This window comes from Ammospiza caudacuta, chromosome 1 (genome assembly GCF_027887145.1).
Source record: "Ammospiza caudacuta isolate bAmmCau1 chromosome 1, bAmmCau1.pri, whole genome shotgun sequence".
NCBI classification, from domain to species: Eukaryota; Metazoa; Chordata; class Aves; order Passeriformes; family Passerellidae; genus Ammospiza; species Ammospiza caudacuta.
The window spans coordinates 138,454,613-138,475,789 of NC_080593.1; the positions used below are offsets into that span (position 1 = coordinate 138,454,613).

Here is a 21,177-nt window from a genome sequence, read left to right on the forward strand (position 1 = left end):
CTGGTGACTGTCACCAGTGGGGTTCTGCAGGGCTCCATCCTTGGCCCTGTGCTCTTCAATGCAGGACTGGAAGGAATACTCAGTAAGTTTGTGGATGACACTGAATTGGGAGGAGCTGTCAACTCCCTTGGGGTCAGAAAGGCCCTGCAGAGACCTCCACAAATTAAAGGGTTGGGCAATCTCCAACGGTGTGAAGTTTAACAAGGGCAAGTGTCAGATCCTGCACCTGGCATGGGGCAGCCCTGGCTGTGTGTACAGACTGGGGAATGAGAGGCTGGAGAGCAGAGCCATGGAAAGGGACCTGGGGGTCCTGGTGGATGGCAAGTTGGACATGAGCCAGCAGTGCCCTGGCAGCCAGGAGGGCCAACCCTGTCCTGGGGGGCATCAGGGGCAGCATCACCAGCCAGGCAAGGGAGGGGATTGTCCTGCTCTCTCTGCACTGCAGATAATATAAAAAATACTGCAGACTGAATTGCAGTATCTGATTGCTGATTTCAGCCCTCTAGTTGTCTGGAGTAACTTTCCTGTCTTGCAACTTTTCCTCTCTGTAGAGGCTATTTGCGCTACAGAATAAACTGAATATAAACATATGTTTTTATAATTTTTAATTGTATTATAAAGAAAATCCAGAAACACTTAATTTATAAAACCCCTTTCTGCATAGGAATCCAAACTACTACAGTAAATTACTGAGGCTGTAAGCAGAATCACAGAGGTAAAACTTACACAATGAATCTTCTATAAAAACAAACCCAAAACCATTTACATTACTAGAAAACAACCCAACATTTTAATCTTTGAGACTTTTCAAACATTACTGCAATATAATTGTGGAAAAATATGTTACTTCTTAGAAGGAAGTTAAGTATATCCAAACAGATTTGTATCTTCTTCAGTTACAAAGATTGATTTTCCTTGTTCAGTTCCTCATTGCCAACATGGCATTTATGTCCCAAATAAGATTTCGTAACTGATCCATGATCTGCTTCAGCTGCTGATTCTTCTGTTTCAGTTTCTGTGGGAAGAGTTTATTAGAAGTTTTTTTTGTGAACAGTTCAAATAGTGCACTCAAAAATTCAACAAAAGTTACAGTGCTATGAAATGCCATATAAATCTTTTTCTCAGCTGTCAGTGAGCACTATTAGTGGGATAATACATCCTCTTTAGAGCACATTCTAAAAATACAAGAAAGCCTCCAAAGTTAAGGACCATTGCTAGAGGGGAATGCTGGTTTGTTTCACAGCAGCCTTTTATCAAAACACCTGACACCTTCAAAAGCTGGAGGCTTGTGGGGATAGGTCCTCACTTTGAAAAGTCTAAAAGAGAGCACCCTAAGCTGGAAGAAAAAATATGGGAAGAAGGTAAATTTATGTGAATATATGTTTTATAAATTTGGTTTCAAGAAAAATGAGGCATTAACAATAAGTTTGAACAAAGCACAGGGTATAGGTGAAACAAATTAAGCTTTTGCAGCCCTTCTGCTATGTAGGTCAACTGTAATGCTTTAAGAGTCCTATCTTGGAAAAGGTTTTCCCAAGCATGCTGAATTTTTAAAAATTATAATTTGTTTTTGCAAACTGCAGAAGCATTTGGAGGAATAGGAGAACAGCAAACTAGCTTTCATTTGGTTGCATAGCCAAAACTCAGAAATTATGTCTCTACAGAAGAAAGATCATGGCATCAAGACATCACACAATTTCACTAAACTTTCATGTTTCACAATAATACCCATATTTATTGTTTCATTTATTCATTTTCCTGCTCAAATCAAAGCTGTTAAAAAGTAAGTTAGGTTGTTGTTAACAGCACCCAGTTTGTCTTTCATTTCATTCTGATGTGATAAGATGTCAGCCTTCCAACATCAGAGATCAAACTATTTATTCATTAGGGAAGCCCGGAGTTCCAAGTAAAGTAAAAGCCCAGGAAAGACTTGCTTCCATCAAAACAGAACAAAATCTTTCAGGTTTGATGTAAGTTTGCTATTTGCACTACACAAAAGGCATTAAAAGCATGACTCAAATCAGTAACACAACTGAATTTACTGAAACAGAGAGAAAATGAAGCAATACTCTGAAAATTAGTCTCCTGAATTTTGATGCAGTCAACACAACAATATTTTTAAATTGCCAACTGGTCAGCTGGGAGAGAAGTCCAGAGAAAAAAAGGGAGCCTATTCACTTCAGACCTGTAAAAACCAGTCTGCAGTAATATGGTAATTAGGCTTAGATTACATGGGGACCATAGTAAGGGAAACATTCCTAAATACAGACTTTGCAGGACACTGGAAGAGATAACACTCAGATCTAGACTCCTAAGAAGGATACAAAAACATATGCAGGACAGTTCATGTGCACTAACATGGAATTCCTAACCAAGTATTTGACAGGCTGAAAAGTGTTTTAAAGAAAAATACGCGCGTTTATCTAATGCCTCTTTCTTTTTCATTTGCTGATGCAAGACTTCACAATATAGAGCAGAGATTCACCTCCTAACTACAGACAAGAGAGAAAGCTAAGCAGCATGTAATTACTACAGCACTGAAATGACAGAATTGCAAGGGTCTTCCTACCAAAGGTCATAAATGCAAAATCCTGATGCTTGAGAAAGCACAAGAGGGATGAGATAAACAAGCATGCTCATACCTGTGGCATTTTTAAACATAATTCTGTTTGCCATCCTCAACATCCAATCCTAGAGAAATCAGTGACTGTTACATCAAAACTATCCGTCTAATGCAAGCTGTAACTCCCTCATACCATGCCATTTCAAGGTATTTCAAAACCCGCATCAATGGAAATGAAGGCTGAACAGCTGGTGATGGTAACTGAAGTCACAGACAGAAGTAAGAACCATTGACCTCTGTTTTCTCCCTCCATCCATGTCTAATGGTACTGTTAAATGCTGTTACTCACATGAACTTTGAGTAAGCTATGCCTGAAAGACTCATTCTGTAATACTGTTTTCCTTTCTTGTGAAAGCATTATGACACTGTAAATTGTTTGATCTTTCTCTGATGCTGCTAGACAGGGGAACATTTAGACAGGATTTCATTTGTTTTCAAAGCATCTGTAAGGACAAGAAGTATAAATTTGTTTATTTATCTGAAGATAATTTTAGATCCTCATTTTTAGTGAGGAGCTAATTTCTTAGCTCTTCTACTTATTCTGGAATCAGAAAAAACATCTAAGATGAAGCACAATCCCTGGGTTGCTAGGCTGTTGAAAGAATAAAGAGAGGAGAAAAAAAATCTACTTCAGAGAGCACAGTCTCCTAATTGAAATGCATACAGTGATCTTTATTACTGATCTTTGACAGGCAGTGGTCCACACCACAAAGTACTACATAATTAATATGTTCTGCACCACTGGAAGTGCTGCCCTCTGCTTAAGACTTTGCTGAGCCAGTAACATCTCAACTCAAGCCTAACCTTGAAAAGCTAGGTGAAATGGTCTTCTTGGGAAATGGGCAAAATCTTTAAGCAGCTTTTGCAGCAGTGACAAATTTTCATTTGAACAGATTGCTTGCAAGTTGTCTCCCACTCTTTCCTCCTTCTGTTGAAATGACTTAGTTGAACTCTAGGCTGCTTCTCAGGATTAACAGTTGTATGAAACAAGAAAAAGTACTTCATCCTACATACATGCTTCTGCTTCTGACTGTTTTTAGATAGCACAGGGAAAATCTATGAGGCAGTTTATAATGAGTTTAAGAGCCCTAAATTCAAGTTACATCTCTCAGGCCTGTTTCTGTTAGTTCCTTCCTGTCAGAAAAGTGATCTGACTGCAAACCTACCCTAGGGGGTCTTCTTTGGTGATGTTAATTTTCAGTGGGGACCATTTTGACTGACCTTGCAAGTATTATGGCCATCATGATGGGGCTGGCAAGGACTGCACCTCCCAGTAACCAACGAGACCTCAGCTGGCTTAGGCTGGGTAGGTCATTTACGAAAACATTTACTGAAGCACAAAACCCACATAAATGAAATGAGGTGGGAGAACCATAACAAAGATCCAGGAAACAGCTGTCTTTCAAGGAAGAAAAGCTGCCATAAAGAACCTGCCATGTTTCATACAGATTTGGGTTCAGTAGGACATGGTAATTTCAACTTTGACTGAAATCCATTTTTTACCTAAAGTCCTTTTTGCTTCACTTGCATTTCATTAGAAATCAGTGCAGTCTAGACCAATTCACAACTTACAACCAGAGATGTATCAAAACCTTCCTTTGCACAGTGTTCTTGTCTCTCTCCTCGTTTAAGCTCATGTATCCTTCAAATTTTAAAACAAAAACATCCCTGTGAGTCATTATGCTGCACTCAATCCACTTGTTAGAAATCCCTTATTCAGGTAAAGGAAATAATGTAAACACCATGGAAGAGTAAGATCATATTCCAAGTGGTGCTTGTAAAAACATCAACAGTACCTGTCTAAGTTGTACAGGGTCTTCTTTTGCTTAAGAAAAAAACCAAGAAAAGATCTGTTTCTATCTTGAAAATCTTGTATTGAAGACCATTCTCCTGAATGCTGTGCCAGCTGTGGTTTTTACCTGCTCTATTCAAGATCTACCACAGTACAGGCCAGAAGGACATCTCAGTATCTCAGTGTAACATTAAATATTAATAACCACAGTACTTTTACTTGCATAAATCTTAGCAAAATTTTAAAAAATTACTTTGTTGATTAAGAGTCTACTATAGAGAACTTGGATCACATTCTTTCCTAGGAGTATGGAATCATGGAACAGTTTGGGTTGGAAGGGACCTTTAAAGGTCATTCAGTCCAACCCTGCAATCAGCACGGACATCTTCAACTAAATCAGGTTGCTCACAGCCCAGTACAACCTGACTGTGAATGTTCCCAGGGATGGGGCATCTACCACCTCTCAGGACAAGTATTTTATCACTCTCAGCCTAAAAAATGTCTCCCTTATATTTCATCAAAATTGGACTTCTTTTAGTTCAAAGCCATTACCCCTTGTGTCCTACCACACCAGGCCCTGCTAAAAAGTTTGTTCCCATCTTTCTTATAAGGCTCCTTTAGGTACTGAAAGGCTTCTGTAAGATCCCCTGGTGTCTTCTCTCCTTCAGACTGAATAGCCTCAACTCTCAGCCTTTCCCCATAGGAGAAGTGTTCCATCCCTCTGATAATTTTTGTAGCCCTCCTCTGAGGCCACTCCAACAGTTCCCTGGCTTTCCTGTGCTGAGGAGCCCAAAGCTGGACACAAGACTCATGTTACTCCTTTGGACCATTGAACTGCTGTAGGAAGTGATTCTTGAAGGCCTTATGAAGGTGACAGTGGCCTCTGTGTTTCCAGGTAAGCCAAGCCCAAGAAATTCCTACAGAAACACGATGTTTGTAATAGGAAGGTGACATTTACTCTGTTCTTTTTTTAAATGAATCCTTCATAATGAAATCTCTGAAGTATGAAAGTGGAAAAACCTCTTCTTTTCCTTTGCTAGTTAAGAGACTATCACAATGCTATATGCATATAGCATATGTTATATGCACATAGCTGGAAAAAAATATTATGGAAAAAGTGCCCCCAACACTTTGGTTGAACTCTCTTAGAGCTGTCAAGCAGAGTCTTAACTTATGGCTGCTCAATTGATACCAAGGCTCATTTTCCATCATAACAAATGCATATATCAATCCATTTTTATTTTTTCCAAAGGGATGAAATATATTCATCACTAATACAGTAACTGCTGTGCAATTAAACATTAACACACTCACTGTCCAGTATCTACAGCTTTTCCTGATGTCACCCACAGGCATGACTGTTCTACACTTAGTAGAAATGAGAGACTGAATTTTCCGCCTTGCATCTCATCTGACAGCTGAAAGGAAAACTGCTCCTTCTGCATGTGTAACCCTGTGCTCCTGAAACAGAAACACCAGTGACAACCTGTGCTCTGCTGCAAGCTCAATACTTTTCACCTATTGACCCAGACAGGATTGTATTTATGCACTGATCTGTTGTTCTGAGAGGAATAAGCACCTTCATTCAAATAGATGGATGTTTGCTTCATACCAATTATTTATCGTTTGACAATGAGGTCTGAGGTCTTGTTTACTGAGTACCATCTAAGCTCTGTAGCTTGTAATGGAATTACTCATTCTCCAAGGTGCTTCTCCACCACACTCCTCAGTGTTACATCCCCATTCTTTATATGAAAATCCCCCAGATCTATGATCCTCAGCTACAGATGGCAAACTCAGTCACATGAACACTACAGATAAAACTGCACTGCTGCCAACTTTGTCCAAAGATATTTAAGATTCATGTTCATCTCTAAATTTTGTATTTTAACAGCTTCCCACATATTCAAAGCTACCATGAGCCATAAGGGGAAAAATGAACAACTACCACAGATAATTCGTGGCAGAGAAAAAAAAATTCAGCTCCTAAGAGCTGCCTTAGTTAGCTACTCACTACACACAATAAATCCTTCCTTCTCATTCCCAAATTCCCTGCTTACTCCATAGCCTAATGCCAGTTAGGCAATTCACAAACCAGGATTTTTATAATCTTATTTACTACAATACTGATTCAATCTAAATATTGCCTAGTCTGCCACAAAAGCAGAATAGCTCAAAGAACTCTTGCAGAATAGAAAGTGGGAAGGGGGGAAAAGGAACCAAATGTGGTAATGCAATAAAGGTTGTATAATATACATCTATATGAGGACAATATAGATTTTATAGGCAGCTTTATGCTCACCTTTTCCTAACTTTTTTCAACTTTGTAAGTTCGATATGGTTTTGATATGGATACAATGTGAAAAAAATTGTGTGCAACATTTTATACAAAACTCAAAAGGAAATAATTTATGATCTGGAATAAAAATACATCTGAGTCCTGAGAAAGCTGGTTTATGACATAACAAGACCACTCTACTTAATTTTCTACAGGAGAGGGGGGATATGCTCCTGATGAAAAAGGGAACATTTCAGCTCATTTCCAAGAAAGACAACGAGGGGGATCCAGAAAACCACAGGCTACTCAGCCTAACTCTTGACTCCAGAAAGACTGTGCAGCAAATCCTTCAGAAAGTCATATCCAGACACACATGATAAGGTGACTGGGAACAGCCACACTGGATTTGCTACAGATGCCTTGTGCCTGACCAACATGACAGCCCTTCTATTGAGAAATGACTGGCTGTGTGGCAAGGGGAGAGCAGGAGATTTTCTTCACTTCCATAAAGTAAAATCATTAATAAGTCAGGCTTTTGACACAGCCTCGCATTGCCTTTGAGCAAACTGGAGATGTGGTTTGGATAGGTGAATTACTGGGTTGATGGAAAACTGGCTGGACTATGGGATTCTAAATGCTGGGATCATCAGTATTAAGATCAAGTGCTAGTTGGTCACCCTTGAAGCTTCTCATATTGATACTAAGGTGAATATTCTTAATATCCTCATTAATGACCAATCACACTTAATGACCTAATCACCATATCAAAGTTATCAAATTGATGGGCAATGCCAAAATATACTCAGTGATGGCATACTGGATTCAGAGGAGCCTCATCAGGTGGGAAAGGCAGGCCAACACCTATCTCAGGAACTTCAATTAAAGCAACATCCTACATCTGCACACAGAATAAACTCGTACAACAGCACAGGCAGAGGGCTGACTGAATAGAAATAAAATTTGCAGAAAGGGATCTGAGGTCCTTTTAGATACTTTCTAACAAGTTTAACAGGAGTCATCAGCAGATCTTTTTTGCAACAAGGAAGACAAACTGCCCTCTGCCCTATATTAGCAAGAGTGTATCTCTCAGGTCAGGTGAGTACCTCTCATACTCTCCTCTATTTGGCTCTGGAGAATGACTGACCAATTTAGGGATCAATACAAAGCTCTGTCATACCGGATAATGCCCAGTGGGGGGCCACCACAATGATTAAAGCTGTGTTTGTTCAATCTTAAGCAGAGAAGGCCAGAGGGAAGGATCACAGTGCTATCTTCAGCCACCTAATGAAGCTCACAGAAAAGAGAAAGCTGGACTCTTCTTGAGTATACAGAGCAAAAGGATGAGGGACAGTGAATAGACAAGTTATGACAAAAAAAAAATCCAATGTAACATTAGGAAAATTTTCACAGTAAAAGTCAACCATTAAGAAGGGCCCAGAAAAGACAGAATTTCAATCCTTACAGGTATTTGAAATGGTGGAGCATGGACATGACTTGGAGAAGCTGGATCTAATTTTGCTGGTTGACCCTGTCTTGGGCTGGGGGCTGAACCAGATAATCTCCAGACCTCCCACTGAGCCAAAATTCCTCTGGTTCTATCATTGCAGAGAGTCAGTTTGGTACTCAAAAATTCATGGAGTTGTCTCCAGTGCAGATTAATCTGCCCAGAAGGTGTCCAAGTAACTAATTCTCCCCCTCTCTCCAAAGTGTTCCTTCATGCACACTCATATTTTGGGTGAAAAAGGACTCTGCACATATCAAACCAATTAAAATAAATGCAAATACTCTGAAAGGTGGTTTAAAAGGAATTTAGGTTTTCTTCATAGTCCTAAACAGCATCAGCTGCCAGGCACAATGTTTGTGCTACTAAAAAAAGCCCAGAGCTAAACTTGTTACTTAAGCTTAACTTAAAAGTCTGTCACTTAGATTGTCTTTTTCTCCTTAGCAAGATCACTGTTAAACACTTAACAAACATTAGTTAAGAATATCAAATACAATTGTTTTCTAAGGGCTACCTGGAATGCCCAAATGCTATTTTGCTTTGTTTTCACCCAAATGTACCTACACTACTCATTATGTGATGGTTTTCCTAAGTGCTCCATTGAAACCAGACTTACAGCATGAATGAAACCTAAGCTGTACTTGCTGCATTTCTCAAAGTGAGCACTAAAGAAAACCATTGATAGGACAGCAAAACAGAATAAATAATTCTCAAATTTTGATTTGGTATTTCTGTTTCAAGTCCTGTCAAATGTACTACAAGACCACAGACTGAAGGTGAGCCTGACATCTTGAAAATAATACTGATCATTCTATACTTTAAAGATAAAAAACTTAAGAGACAGAATATTAAACACTTGAAAAACATGAGCAGGAGAGGAAATCTTGGGAACATCTTCCACTTGCTGCAAATAGATTAATTTCAATGAAAACTGGATCAAAACATGTACTAAAAGACCAATTCAAGTGCTAAACTGATTCTGGAACAGTAATTTATTCCGAAAAATTCAACCACCTCAACGATTTATAAGCCCTGAAAACATATACAGATAAAAAAGAATAAGATACATTTTTGGGAACTGCAGGAGAGAATTGTTTAAGACAGATAGAGGTAGCCAGTGCTCAAGAAATGGTTTGTTTTGTAATAACGGTAGAAGCTTCTTACTGTGGGCAAAACTCCCTTGTGCTATAAAGCTTAATAGGTTTTATTTAAACCTACAGTTGCTAATTACTACTGGATTGCTAGGACAGAAATTCATTGCCTTGTAAACTAATCTATATTTTAAATTAACAGACAAGTACTTACATAGCCAAGGTCAGCACATACGACTTTCTGACCTAAAAGGTCCCAAAATAGCAGAATAACTAAGTAAAAAGGTGTCACAGTAAACCAAGATGAAAAGCTCCTGCAGTTTTTAGGAACTCTGTTACATCATCAGGTTTGCCTGCCCCATGAACGGGATGGTGAGCACAGGAAGCACCCGATGCTCCCCTCCTCCTCCTCCTCCTCCTGCTGAGGGTACTCCCTTCCCAGACACCTGCAGTAGCAAAGGAAAGCTGCTGTTTTTCCAGTCAGTGGTTCATGGAATGAGGAGATTTTGATGTGAGAACATATGATCCACAAGGTTTATAAGAGCTATTACTAGTTTTGGCAGCACTCCACACAGTGGGGCAGTTTGTGTCTTTGACTAAAGAAATCACACTGGCTGGGGCATCACAGCAAGAAGGGCAAAATTCAGAGACCCATGGCAGTGTAAGAACTAATTCAAATATCACAATTCAAATATCACAATAGTGGCAAAGTCCTGGGTTATTGCAACAGTGATTTTTTGGTACCAATAACATGTAAGACTGAAAAAAATAATGCTTATCAAAGCAAAAAGGATTAGGTGAGAATAGGACAAGGAGCTGAAGGAAGATTTTGTCAAGAATATAAAAAGCTTATTTAACTACCATGTTGGTTTCTCTGTCACAGAATTCTCATCAACATTTTGTATCACTGAAATTTTCCTAAAATTAATTCATCAAATTGAGTTGGAGGTGGACATTACACACTAGAGAGGCCTGAAGAGCTGTCAGATGTGCCAGCTAGGAACCAGAGCAAGCCCTCCTTGAACCCAGCAGCCAGTGTTAGAAATTAGGCCAATTATCTGATTCTAGTACCTTTTCTTTGCAGAAAAAAAAAAAAAGAAGGATTTATATATTTCTAGTCATAAAAGTGTTACCTAGTCTGTAATGTATTAAAATTTGAACTTTGAAAATGGTAGTAGATGTGCTTATATAACTGGAGGGAGACAAAAGAAAATAATCACTGAACTTTCAAAAAACAAGAAGTTTAACTTTCTTTTGCTGCAGTTACTAATACTTGTCCACAAGAATACTAGAGAAAGTTCAACTATCTTGTGAAGATTTCCTGAGGAAAATCTGGAAATTAGGTCTAGGCATTTAAGTATAAATACAGGATTTCACCCTATATTTACATGAAGATTTCAATGCATTCTCAATTACCAGTTTGCTACCAATGGTCCTGCAACACCATCAACCTTCTTAAGGCTGAGAACTCTTCATAAAAATTTATGAAATTATTTTCACAAGATCACACCAAGGAGGTTTAAAACCATATTAGCATACAAGTACAACAACAAGGGCAAAACCATGTCACAGAACTATTAAAACCACAGCAAATATGGACAGTTAAGGTTATTAATACCTAAAGATTGCAAATAAATGTGCATTAATTCACAGTACAACATTACATACAATATAATATATTCAACCCTGCTACATCAGCAGTGAAGAGAAAGATTACAACAGGAGAGCTGACAACTTCATTTCCCTAAATTCACACAGTCCTCATTCTTTCCTGTACAATACACATGCATTTTTCTAAATAAATGGGTTATGAAAAATTCAATACATGTATGATTGTGGAAGACAAATTAAAACATTGGAAATATTTTAAAAGCTGAAAATCCATCAATTATTCATTCCATAAATAAACATTTTATCCATTTATTTCTTTTGTTCGGTTATTTTTGTAGATTATAACTCCTTCTTACTGAGCATTTGCAGATATTACAGCTATAGAAATATGTATTTAATCCTATCTTTGTATTTTACAGATTGAAGAAACAATGTTCAAAATTGTGGTCTGCTAAAACTATGTATTTTTAATCTCTGTATTACATTAGCTTTTACTACAGCATAATTATTTTTAGATTTGAATCCCTCTTCACTAATTGTACCCAGTTGCACAATGCCACTCAAACTGAAAATTTAACATTTTAACTCATTTAACTTTTATAATTCATAGTACATTTTTCCTGAATGTGCCAAGATTCAGTAAATGTTCCTCTTTACAAAAGGAACTGTCTTCCTCAAACTGTCAAAATCCAGAAGGTAGCCCTGAAAGTTCTTTACCAATTCACATAATTGTAAAAATATTTACATCTGGTGTTCAATTATTTTTACACCTAAGGTAAGTTTTTAAGATAAATTAGTTCAATGGGCACCTTAGTTCAGTTTGTACTGTCAATATCTAGTGGGTAACACATAAACACAACACACTGTATTCATAAAAATAAATGTCAGTTTTAAAAGAGACACAAGTTAGAATTGTTAGAAAACCCAATTGTTACGAAACTCTACTGCCAGAGGTACAGCTACAAAATAGTTAACTAAAAGGTCAATACTGAAATATTCATAAATAAAAAGCATTTATTTCCAGTTTTCATGGCAGTCATCACACATTCTGTATTTAGGACAGCAATCTAGAAATTTAAGCTTTATGATGTGAAAATGACATTTCTCAGCTTATGCAAATTAATTTCAACTTTGTTACCTTATTAACTTCCATGATTTCCCTTCTCTCTTCGCTAGCAAACCGAAGCTGACTTGCAGCACCACGATCATCATGCTTGGAGCCATCTTCTTCAACATATGGAATAAGTTGCTGTGAAGACAAGAAACATCAGCTTTAGTTAAAAAAAAAAAAAACAAACAAAAAAAAAAAAAACAGAAAAAAAAGGGAAAAAAAGAAAAGATAAGAAAAAAACTCAAACACCCAAATCCAAGAAATACATATGGTACTACCATTTTCTCCACAGGTTCTAACTACCCAAGAAAAAGTGAAGAGAAGCCTGCTTGCCACCTCAAACCTAAAGGCCTTGCAATGACCTCAGTTGGTTCTTCCAAAAGACACAATCTCAGACATTACCAAGCCTTGACCAAAGAAATTTTGTAACTGCAGGCAGATGCCAGTCCTTCCATTTTAAGATGTTTGTCATAGATAATCCTTGTAGCTGAATTCTGCAGATTGGGGTTTTAAAATTCACTATTCCACACTAAGAAATAAAACCACAAACATAAAGTTCTCGTTATCATAAGTCATTTTAGTGATATCCTGAACATAAATATGACTGGCTTTACACAGCTACTTGGCTAATAGTCTAGTTATGATTTGCTGTTTTAAAGAGCCTCTGTTTGGCTGCTCTTAAGACCAGGCCCACAGTTACCTAAAATGAGTTTTTCTGTAAGTATTTCTCACCACGGTCTCCTCAGACACACAGAAGCACAGTTTGGTTTAGGCTGAAGAGTATCACAGTGCACTGTCTTTTTTTTAAAGCTTGGACAAAGCCAAAATTCCTTGACAAAAAATTTTTAAATGAATACTACTGTATGTTTTCTTCCTAAAAAAAACAGATCAAAAAGAAACATACTAGATACAAAACAAAGACTTGTTTCTGTGTCAGAACACTCCCAAGCTACTAAAAATTTCTTAAAGGACAATGCCTCCACAAAGTCCATAGTCTGACATTGTTTTTTCTGTCCTGTACTATGCAAAAGTACATCCACGTTCACAAACATATTACAGACAAATGGAAGACTGATAATGATAAAAGTGAGCAAGAAGACATTAGTTTAAAAGCCTGGGAGCAAGTTGCTCATCAAGTGCATATGAACTTCTTACTTAGGTTGGGGTGCAATATTACAAAGTGTTCAGTGCCTCCAGCCTCTGATGGAAAACTTACTTTGATTTATACCACTAAAAATGTAATTTCCTTCTATACAAAAATGTTTGCAGCCATTCTTATTAAGCTTAGCAGAATGGATAAAAGCTACCACACTAAACAATGCTGTGATAAAGTGGCAAATGTTCACCACTTACTACATTTGTAGGCCATAAAGAAGAAGTAGCAGGGCTGCTACATGCTCTTGGAAAAAACTCTCTGATGGAAAAATAAAGTAGCACTCAAAGAAGAACGTTTCTTTAAAGCCTCCCTATCTTTCAGAAAAGATGATAGATAAAAAAAAAACTAAACAAAAAACAAACCTACCAAGAAAAGCTGAACTATACCTAATACACAAAAAAAGCAGGAAATTTAATCTTTGTAGGCAGATCTCCTTCACAATTATCTCATGCCTTGCTATGTTGGTTAGCAAAAAGTTAACAATACTTATTACACGTCAGTACACATTACCAAAAATTATGAAAACATTTATATCAATAAAAATAGAATAAGCAATACTAGTAGGTATAGACGTCTCTTGACTGTGCAAAAAAAAAATAGTTTTGTTGATACTCTGTAAAGACATGGTTAGAATATCAGCCACTAAATAATACAATTGAGACTATTATTGAACTACTGGAAGAAGAATTTAAGAAAATTGATCCAGGGGGAATGGTGTGTCACTGTCATTCACTCTAACCAATAAAAACATGAGGAGGCAGGCATCTACTAAGTTCAGAGAAGAAGAGACTGAGAAGATTGAAAAAAAAACCCAACTATCAATAAAAAATTCTGCTGTGACTAAGTTATCAGTGAAACCTTGCATTTAAAATGCCTGAAGTGACTACTTATTTTCTCTATGGAGATTCTTTTCCATCCTGATAATGGGAAAAAAATGTGAAAAGTTATAGAAAAAAACAAACCAAATGCCACATCATTCCATTGTTATAAGGGAAAATAAGACACATGAAAAGCTTTTAAAGAGGACACAAGTTCAACACACTGTGAAAACAGGTTTTATTTTCTTAAATGGGAAAACTAACTTATTCCCCTGCTTGCTGTCAGGTTTCCAAATACATTTTTCTGAAACCCTTGTCAAAAGTCAGCAACTGTAAACTGAAACAGCAGTGTAGAATGGACTGTACAGAATGGACTTCATTTCTTTACTCCTATTCAGTTAAGAGACTCACACTTCAAATATAATGCTTGTATGATTAAAATTCAATGAACAATCAGAAGTCCATTAATAAAGTTGCCTCAGAATCCAGAGTCAGTAATTAAAGAATTTCAACGTTCTGGGTAATACAGAGCAGGAACAATTCAAATTGTAACAAAACCCAGGGTTATATTACTAGAAATTCAAAACAACTTATGAGGAAGATGACATTTAAGATTTTATGAATGACAGCAGTATTATTAAGAAAAACTTTGGCAAATCCTCCCCCCTGGAAGTTTTATGTTGTAACTTTTCTACCACCACTGCACATTTAAGTTTGGTTCACACTGCCCAGCAGGTTAGGAATGGCTGAGTGAGGGAACTATGGAGGCACAGATTATTGGCTAGATAAAGTAAATAATACTTATTTCTCAGGAGCCAGGCTGACAGGTGAGAGCTTGAAGCAGGCTTTTTACCACTTTTTTCCACTTGTAAAAAATTTGCCCTGATCCTCTTTTTTTCCCTAGGGGAAACAAATTGGTGGAAGTACCAAGAAGCCAGAGGGGAAAAAAAGTTAAAATTTTAAATTAAGTCTGCTTTCTTAGAATCACAGAATCAATTAGGCTGGAAAAGACCTCTGAGACCAAGTCCAACTTATGACAGAACACCATGTCAACTAGATACTAAGTTGCACAATCTTTCAACAAGCTCTAATTAATAAACAGAATTCAGTCCACTGAATAATTCCAGTATCATTGAAACCTGTTACGAGTCTCCTGCAACTGAGGGAGATGGATGATTTGCTATCCAGAGTGGTTATTATGATTTAGAATTTATACATAAATAAAGATACTTACTTCTATGGGAACAGGATCGAGCCCAGCACAGTTTTCATTACATTTGTCATAGACTAATCTTAGTTTTCTGAAGAGTATTGATAGCTGGCGGAGATGTTCCTGCAGCTTTGCCAGTCTGTCTTGATATGTTGCAGTATGATAAGTAACACCATTTGGTAACTTAGAGAACCAAAACATTAAAAAGTTAAAGTTTATGTCATATGAAATGAATAAAGATATCAGACAGGTTTTTGTATATTTTAGAATAAGATAATCACACTTTTCTTATAGCAATCACTGAATTTTTTATTTTCTTTAGTAGCAAAATTACATATTTGATGTGCTCAATCACTGCTGTCAAACACCCTCATGTATTCTACACTTTTGGTCACCATCAATCCCTCTGACTTTTCAGTGAGTGTCTTCACAATGCTTAAATATGACATCATTGTGACTGGGGTTGAGATTTTTTGTCTCAACCCCAGGTCATTCAATTCAGTGACACAAGAGTTATGAAAATACAGAAAGAATGGGAATGATTATTTATCTTGTACTCTTCACAGTGAAAACACAACAGAAATTTGTATGTTTTCTCAGTAAGTTGACCCAAATAAGGATTATGTTGTTTTTACTAACAAAAAAAAAAAAAAAAAAAAAAAAAAGTTTTAGGTGAAAAATATTAGAGTAAAAGATCAATGAAAATTCCTCTAAATTTACTCCCCGTATGTTACCATAAGCAGAGAAACATAACTGACATATGAACAGACGCCATTGTACATAAAAGAAAACACAGTTACTAAGCATATTGAGAGGTTTTTTTATTGGGAGGGCAATGACAATTCAGCATTTCTGAATTTCACTTAATGTACAGGACTAAACAAATATATTAAGAGTATCACTCACTTCTTGAACCAATTCTCTTTTTCAGAGCAGTTTGACTGAGTTTTCTAAACATCCTAAGGTGTCTCCTGAGTCTATACATACTGTGTGTCAGTGATAAAAACATGGAAGCTGGGTGTATGAATAGTTGTTTCTCACCTGCATGTTCCTCAGTAGCTGGAATATTTCCATGGTTCGGAAGACGATGTCCTGCACGGTCTCCTGGCCGATGCGGCAGAGCGAAGCCGTGTTCACCTCGCGGGCAGCCTGAGCCTGGGTCCCGGAGAAGGCGCCCGGCGGCATCCCTGCCCCGGCCAGGGGGGGAGTCGACATCTCCCGCCTCGACCCGTCACACCAGGGCAAGCTGCACAAGAGGTGATGATGGAACGATCAAATGCTTGTTTGACTCTATCCCAGCAAACTTCTGTAGGGTGGCAATCCCACTCCTCCCCGTACGCGGTTTTGTCCAACAGCTGAGGCCGGCTCAGGGCAGACACGGCTCCCTGAGGCACCGCAGCTTTACCGGGCGCTGGAACTGGGGGTGCCCCTCACGCACCTCCCTCCCCACAGAGCGGTCAGTGCGCTGCCCCTGCCCCGACCCGTCCCAAGGGGAACACGACAGAGGTTTTTGCTCAGCTCCAGCAGACAGAACCGCAGCCCTGGGCTCCGGTACCCGCCCGACCACCCCTCCCTCCGCTGACCCACCGGCTCCCGAGGCGAAGCGGTGCCCCGGCCTCGCAGCGTTCCCCGGCCCCGCTCCGCCCTGCAGCTGCTCCGGACGCGCCGGTCCCGCCGCACTCGGGCCGTGCCCCGGATCTGCCGGCGGAAGCGCTTCCCGGCGCCCGGCGCCGTCACAGCCGGCGGGCGGCAGCGGCAGGCGGGGCTCGACCGGCTTGGGGCCGCCCCTGCACCGCTGCTCTCCGTCGAGTATCTCGCTCGGGAGCCGGAGCGTTTTCCTGGCTTGCCGAATCCAGTGCGGCTTTGCGGCAGGTCAGCCAGCATGCGGGCTCTTGAGATTGAAAAGTTTGGGCAGAATCGCCAGGCAGATTCACACATTCCCACCACCCCTCTGTCAGATCATAGAACAGTTTGGGTTGGAAGTGACTTAAAGATCATTTAATTCCAATCCCCCTGCCGCGGGCAGGGGCGCCTTCCCCCAGTCCGGGTTGCTCAGAGCTCCGTCCGCCCTGGCCTTGAACCTGACAGGAGCGGGGCAGCCCCGGCTTCTCGGGCACCCTGCTCGGAATACCACCACCCTCGCAGCTAAGGACTCCTTCCTTGGCCTTAAGGAAGTCCTTAGCTAAGGACTTCCTTCCTAGCACCTAAACCTACTGTTTTTCGGTCTGAAGCCATTCACCCTTTCTTGTCACTGCAGTTCAGGATGAAGAGTCCCTCTCCACCTTCCCTGCAGGCCCTTTCGCTTACTGGAAGGCTGCTATGAGGTCTCCTCTCCTCCAGGCTGAACAGCCCCTACTCTCAGCCTGTCTTTGTAGGACAGATGCTCCAGTCCCAGTCACACTGATAAATAGCTGAATATCTGTTTTGTGGGATGAGTATGTATTGCCAGTATACACTTTAAAACCTGTGCTAATTTTATAGCTTTATGGGTACACTGCTATTCCTTCCTGCATAGATACATTATTGCTAATACAGAAAAGCCTCAACACTTGGCCTTCCTGTGTCACAGTATTTGCATGGATATAAACTAGCTCTGGGTGCTTGTACCACACGAGTACAATTGAGGCATTTTTGAAGCTCAGACAAGGCCTCCTATGTGAGGGAGAGGGGCACCCTCAAAAAGAAGTCAGACAGGTTCTGTGAGGCTTGACAGGAATGAGCTGTTTCTAGAGTAGCTAATGCTAACTGTCTGCCTAACAAAAACAATTCTTCATATGAAAAAATCAGTAATTACCAGAGTTTCACTGTCTTTTCTAATTGACATCATATCTAGGATTCTGTATTTGAGTGATTGTGGCAGTAAGTATCTAAATATGCAGAAGAGGACATTTATGTACCTGCAACTTCTAATGAATTCTTAGCACAGTAAAGGTAGTTGTGCTGTATTAAAACTGATCTTACAAATTATTTTTTGTGTGAAATGTTTTACATTTGTAATCCTGTAAAAATAAATCAGAATTTTGATGCGTGGTACACAGCAAAGAAAGAAGAAAGCAGTCAATGAACATTCAGGAACAGAACCATATAAACTTGCTGTCAGAGGCATTTTGCTTCATAAAACATTTTTTACTTCAGAAACAGACTACTGAGGGGAAGGAGCACCCCCTTTCCTAAACTGAAGCTTTTTGCTGCCTGGCTAAGTTCTCCCTAGTACTCTGCCTTACTCAAGTTGCAATATAAATAACTATATTTTAGTGAAGATCTTAGCATAAAGGATACAAGTGTTTTCTTAAGCAGAGAGGAAAAATGGTTTATAGAAATAAGAGGAGGATATTTTCAGAAAGCAAAAGAACATCCCATGGTGTCTAGCTAGACAATACTTGGGAAGAGCAGCCTCTGGAGAACTTCAAAGGGCTTGTTTGAAGCTTTGCTTCTCATTTCACTGTACACTAAGAAAATGAGGCAAGAACTGTTCAAGTGTTGAGCACAAAGGATATGGTTTTCATCTTCTGATTGCATGCCCAAGAGCTCTGCTCACAATGCTGAACCTGCTGCCTCAAATCCGATGGCAGAAGAGTAATGAGGGATTCTGACCACCTACTGTTCAGGGCTGCTGGCAGACTCCATACAGAGTGGTATCCTGCAGTATAGGGCTGCAATGTACAGTACAACTGAAATACAGAGCCAAGTCTGCACATGGACAGTGCTGGAGAATGTTCCTGGGAGGCCTAATATTCTTCATTGCCACTCTCTGGAACCATCTGAGTCTGGGATTTCATTCCCAGACAAAGGAATCTTCTTTTAGATAAGAATGTTTTTCTGGTCAAAAGAGATAAGGATGAATTTGCTTTTAAAAGCAATCTATTAAGCAACCACTCTCTGTGTTCAGTTTGGGCCAAGTGGTTTCATCTGGAAGGTGTCCAAATCAGAGATCATCTTTTATATCCATTTCAGTTTCTGTGGCATCAGTTCAAACCAGTGTCTTAGGACTCTGCTGCCTTTGTTGTTGGCTTGTAGGGAAGCTACCAGAAACCTAACAAAGAGCCCATGTCTGTGTGTAATACTCTAGTCCAATCAATTTTAACCCAAATTTGAAATTTGAAGGACTCTTTAAAGAGTAACTACTTCAGTGATTATAATTTTCACCATAATAATGGCTTTTGAAATTTTTTTTTGTATTTTACGATATACCCTGAGAAACTCCAAAGATGGTTTTGCTGTGCTCTATAAGGAGAGTAAAAATCCTCAGAAGTGAGGGAAAAGGATAATTGTTGCTTTTGTTCAAATAATTTTCTCTAAATCGGTTGATAACACTTGCAAGGCAATGTGAATCATTCTGTTTAAAAATAAACAGAACTGGTGAAATTCCTGGATTATCATCTGTTTTCCTCTAAGAAAGAAGAGTTTACTCCCTCACAAGTCTCCTCACACTATTCCTGAAGCAGCAGTGCTTTGTTACTGCTCTCAGGGTGACAGATGGGCTTAGGGGAAATGTGTTAACCACGGAAGGACTTTCATTCTCCACCCTGTCCCATTCAGCGTTTATGTGTTCATTCAAGGAGAAATAATGGGACTTTGTGGAACCTTTGCCAACAACAAACAGGCATGGCACAGTTTTACTGTTACCAAGCTGTGGTAGATAACAGTATAGCACATAACTTTTTTTAGTATGTGGCCAAGACTTAAGGTAGGTGCAGTTTAATTCAGCAGAGATTATGTTTATAGACCAGAGGAAACATTTAATGGCTGTGATTAGGTGAGGAGGACTGGGTGCTTGAGGAGTTTTTTTTGTGTGACAGGGGGGGTTTTGCAATGGTTTTTCCCACATCCAGGCAGGTATTTTCATGAACTATGAAAACATCCATTTAGAGGGAAGCAGGGCCATCTGTGGTAGTGCTATATAAGATGGGATAAATTAGACAGGCTCAGAGCCCAAAGCATCAGAGCAGAGAGTGATACTCCATGCCCCTGCTCAGTAGGGGTGAACACAGCTGTTTTGTGGACCAAGGGGAGGCTGGAGTTGAGCAATGAAGAGCTCTCTGCCTTTACAGGATTCCCTTGCACAACCCTTGGTGCTGTAGGTGATGGAAGGACAGCAAGGAGAGCGAGATGGAAGGGGCTCAGCCTTGCTGCTTGCCTCTTGCTTCTGTCATCTGTGTACCCATAAGCAAACGTGTCTATAGTTTGTGTGTGCTAATGACACGGTCTGCCGGGCCACTGAGAAGCAGGGTCATGCTGACTGGGTTTCATACAGGTAGTAACCAACTTCAGTGGTTTGAATTGGGCTGCCACAGCCCAACCTCTGAATGTTCACAGAGTGGCCAGAAAAAATGATCAGGAAACCTCTGATTTCAAAATGGCTTTATGGGGTGATGTGGCCCCATCACACTCCCTCATTGTCCCCCTCTCCCTCCTCAGCAGTACAAGAGGAGAAAACAGGATGGAAACCTCGTGGGTTGAGGTCTGCATGTGGATGCACATCTTCCCACAGACTGGTCCGAATGGCGCTGCAGTGGCTTAGACGCTGTCGGGCTCGCATTGACTCCATAAGCCAGGGTCAGTGTGTGGGTTACTATATTTACTATGTGGGTTTACTATTTCCCTTAGGATAAACATAAGCATTAACAGAATATGGGGAAGTCAGATGCAGAGTGACAGTCCAGCCTTCATGTGGGCTGTTTAAAACATGATGTGGCTTTTGGTTCACACTCTGCAGTGGGTCCTACACACCATTACTTGATCTTGACAGGCATGTTGTATCATCAGTTCTTGCTTTCTCTGTAGTTTCCTTCTTGACATTCAGCTCAGGAATGTTGCCCTTGGCCCATTTCATATTCCTTTAAACACCAAAGAACTAGTTTTGTAGTCAGTTGTTTCTGGCATGAAGATTGTTATCCTTCCCCATGTTTTATGTGATGGGCTGTTATGCCCAGCAGCTGGTACTCTCCCTGTAACTGTGACAGAAGAAAAAGGAGCAAAAAGAATA

General features: G+C 39.6%; 1 protein-coding gene across 2 annotated transcripts; it reads right to left on the bottom strand.

Moving 5' to 3' along the window:
* Positions 1-588: 588 nt before the first annotated feature.
* MED30 (mediator complex subunit 30) lies at positions 589-16,884 on the bottom strand. Of its 2 annotated transcripts, XM_058813744.1 has the most exons (5): positions 16,779-16,884; positions 16,233-16,437; positions 15,216-15,374; positions 12,035-12,145; positions 589-1,015 (listed from the first exon to the last, which is right to left on the bottom strand). In XM_058813744.1, exons 2-5 carry the CDS (start codon positions 16,404-16,406, stop codon positions 920-922), a joined length of 540 nt encoding a protein of 179 aa, XP_058669727.1. In that variant the 5' UTR covers positions 16,407-16,437; positions 16,779-16,884; the 3' UTR covers positions 589-919. The 2 variants fall into 2 exon arrangements, with proteins under 2 accessions (XP_058669727.1, XP_058669734.1); XM_058813751.1 differs by lacking the exon at positions 15,216-15,374.
* Between the last annotated feature and the right edge of the window lie 4,293 nt (positions 16,885-21,177).